Source organism: Penaeus vannamei, unplaced genomic scaffold (genome assembly GCF_042767895.1).
Source record: "Penaeus vannamei isolate JL-2024 unplaced genomic scaffold, ASM4276789v1 unanchor85, whole genome shotgun sequence".
In the NCBI taxonomy this organism is placed as follows: domain Eukaryota; kingdom Metazoa; phylum Arthropoda; class Malacostraca; order Decapoda; family Penaeidae; genus Penaeus; species Penaeus vannamei.
In genome coordinates this window covers 40,001-43,679 of record NW_027213089.1, presented here as the reverse complement: position 1 = coordinate 43,679, position 3,679 = coordinate 40,001, and the positions used below count along the sequence as shown (strand labels likewise).

Sequence of the window (3,679 nt, the reverse complement as noted above, 5' to 3'; positions counted from 1 at the left end):
CTTGTGTATGTTATGTTACATACATATATAGGTGTGAGTGTGTGGTTGTACACTTTCACAAAAAGAGTAAGAAGTCTTATTAAACATTACTGTATTCCTGCCAATGCCCAGAAAAATATCTATCTTAATAAAAAAGAAAAAAAATCTAATGAAGTTAGCAACCTTTTTATATACCTCTTCTCTTGGCTTCAAAACCTTCTTATCTTCTTATCTCAACTAAGCTTTAAGGGCCGTACTATAAAAAACAAGAGTCAGGCCATGGCCGACTCTTCGCCAGGCGTTCGCGATAGAAAGAGTATTGGAACATCGCCCAACTATGAAGGCCAGCTGTACCCCTCTCTTTCATCGCCACTTTCGTAAGTATTTCTCAATAAAGTTAAACTGAATGAATTTACTTTAATTAACTTATAACAACTAAAACTTTACGTGTTATTCATTTGAGTTGTACTAATTGTAAAAGAGAATGTATTTTTATAATTTTCCCACTTTTAAAATTATTAAACTATACTTTGTTGATTTCTAGACAGGCGCAGCTGTGGAAAGCATCGAGAACGTAGCTGTCATCCCCGAAATAAACACATATATCAGGTAAGAAAACAGTTGACAGCTATTGGTACCATATCATGAAAGCTTTTAAAAAGTGAGTAAACGTGTTTTGCGCATTTAAAGTAAATAACTCTGCTCCTCAGTGAAGATATGAGATGGTACCAAACTCGTCTTGGCATTGGCCATTTAATCAACACTTTGAGAGGTTTTACTGGTCCAAGTCCAGTTTCATACAGCCGCTTCTTAGACGAAAATTATATATGCAAACGATAGAGCGAGTGATTCTAAGAAACTTGTGTTCTATAAACTTCAACCGCAATTCAAACATTACAAAGTTAATGGACATCATATTGGTTTGAATAGTTGTTAATTGTTTATTAAATTATCAGAAAAGTCGAAAAGCACAATTTTCCTAGAAAATACGTTTTGGTTAGCTTGTTATTAGTGGAGGCCACGACCATCGCTTGACAATACACGAATGTGATGAGCATTTTAACCAATTACATTGTTATTTACTTGATATTGGCAGAATTTGTCATTAATAGTGTATTTATAATGCTAACCCATTATTTTCCGAACACATTTTATGCCCTTTCCAAGTACTCTAACCTAGCTTTCATTTCAAAGTCAGATGCCATAGTGAAAATACATTAGTCTTGTAAAACTCCCAAGGACTTTAATAAATATAATTTGTTTCAGAAATGGCTGCAGCATTCGATGAATTAGAGTGTCTTGAAGCCCTTGAAGACCTAGGTGCTGCAGACCAACAGGATATTCCCAGAAGATGCATCACTGACAGGATGAATCTTTTCCATTCTCTGCATGATGAGGAGTTCATCAAAAGATTCTGCTTATCGAAAACAACAGCACTCACTTTACAAGACAAGCTACAGATTAATGGAACTCGAGATGGGAGAGGTAATATTGACTTTAATTGAGCCAGTTGAATTATTTTATATTAACAGCATTATAACGTTTGCTTGTATTGTTATAAATGCAGTTGTAAGTTTTTTAGAAAATCCAAATGAAATTTCTAAATATTAACACAAATACATGGATAAGTAAGAAGTTATTATGTCTTTTGATAAATAAAACATTTTTAGTGTAATCATGATAATATATCCATGTTGATATTTTGTAAATAACAATAATTATCTGCTGATATGGTTATTAAAATGTTCTAAATATGTATGAGTTTTATAACAAGGGTTATATTTAGAAAATAGTGATTTCTTCTGAACGTCAAAATCTAAAATGTGTTGTATTTCTTTTCAGGATCACCAGTACCACCACACCTACAACTGTTAAATACATTGCGATGGATGGCCACTGGTAGCTTCCAGTTGACTATTGCTGACACTTTTGACGTTTTACAACAACTTGTGAGCAACTGCACAGCCAAACTAGTCCGAGCCATTGCATCTCTGCTACAAGATTATGTGAAACGACCATCGAGAGAACATTTTTCTAACATCAGGAATTATTATTTTGAAATGTCTGGTTTTCCTGGGGTATTGGGTGCAGTTGACTTCACACATGTACCTATTCAGAGTCCTGGAGGTGCTAGAGCAGAAGAGTTCAGGTGTAGAAAGGGATTTTTTTTCTTTGAATGTTCAGGCAGCTTGTGGACCAAATTTAGAATTTTTTGACTTTATGTGCCGTTGGCCTGGATCTGTTCGTGACAGCCGAATATTTAATAATAGCAGATTATTTTTTGATCTTCAACATGATCTGCTAGAAGGGCATCACTTATTAGGTGACTCAGCCTATCCACTGCTACCATTCCTCCTCACCCCAGTGGCGAATCCTGTTGGCCAAAGAGAAGTCAGATACAATATATCACATTCCAAAGCACGAAATACCATTGAAAGAGCATTTGGTGTTCTGAAAATGAGATTCCGGTGCCTCACCATTCCATTGAAAATTAATTTAACAACAGTCATGGCGACTATTTGCAGTGCAGCTGTGTTGCATAATATGGCTGTTAAGTATAAAGAAGATCTGTACATGTGTAATGATGATGGAGAGGAAGAAAGTAAATATTGAAGGAAATATAGAACACTGTAAATGCTGCCGGTCGACAGAAGAGAAATAATATCATTAATGAATATTTTTCTTAAATGCTTCATGCCAAAATGCCATTTTTGGTTAATATTTTTTGTTTTGCTTAAATTAAGCATATGACAGTTATGATATTGATTGTACACTATAGCAATCCTCAGGATATGACAATTATGATTTATTTTGACTGTATATTATAATGTTCCTCATGAAATGAAAATAAGGGTTTATTTTGATTGTCTCATACTATTCCTCATGATATGAGTTATGATTTGTTCTGATTGTACGTACATTTTACTATTCCTCGTGATATGAAAATTATGTTTTATTTTGAGTGTTCATTATACTATTCCTCATGATAACGTCCATGCCTTTGATATGCATAATTCATTATATCTTGAATATAATGGATAATAAAAATATGAAAATTGATATTGTTTCCTTTATCAAAATAACACATTGTGCTTATTGCAAGTACATTGTCAAATATTTTAAGTATGATGGTATAAAAGTAAGTAAAGTAAGGTGTATGTCATGAACTATTTATAGTTAATAAATAACCTTAAAATACAGCATTCATCCAAAACCAAATTTCAGTGACACGAAGAAAGAAAACTGAAAACTTATATTAATGAAAAAGATTGCAAAACATGGATACATAATCTTGATGCCAGGATGAGAACCTTTAATGGTCTAAGAGTCCAGCTCCTTCAGTTTCTCCTCCCAAAACATTCTTTTAGCCCTAAGCATGTGCATTTTTTCTTGATGGCATTCTTCCCAGTGCTCTAGTGTTCGTTTGCTTAACTGAGTTTCTTATGTTTATAATAATTTTCAATAGCACTTGAGATTTGAATTTGGGATTTCTGTTTTTCCGTTTCTGGCCTTAGTTTCTTATGGATGGGCTTTCCTTTTTCTGTTGATTTTCCAACGGGTCCACTAATCAGTTCTAATTCAGTATCATCAATGTCACTGCAGCAGATTACTTCACTTGAGGTTACGTAGCTGGTTTCACCTACATCAGTCGTCTTTGAAGTAAAAGAAAGATTTCTAGCTTGGGAGTTGTCTGAAAAAA

General features: G+C 33.9%; 1 protein-coding gene across 1 annotated transcript; it reads left to right on the top strand.

The window, feature by feature from the left end:
- Positions 1–528: 528 nt before the first annotated feature.
- On the top strand, positions 529–2,775 carry LOC138860881 (putative nuclease HARBI1). Its single transcript, XM_070119362.1, has 5 exons — positions 529–588; positions 1,246–1,464; positions 1,822–2,130; positions 2,303–2,581; positions 2,759–2,775. The coding sequence occupies exons 2-5, from the start codon at positions 1,248–1,250 to the stop codon at positions 2,773–2,775; spliced, it is 822 nt and encodes a 273-aa protein (XP_069975463.1). The 5' UTR covers positions 529–588; positions 1,246–1,247.
- The last annotated feature ends 904 nt before the right edge of the window (positions 2,776–3,679 follow it).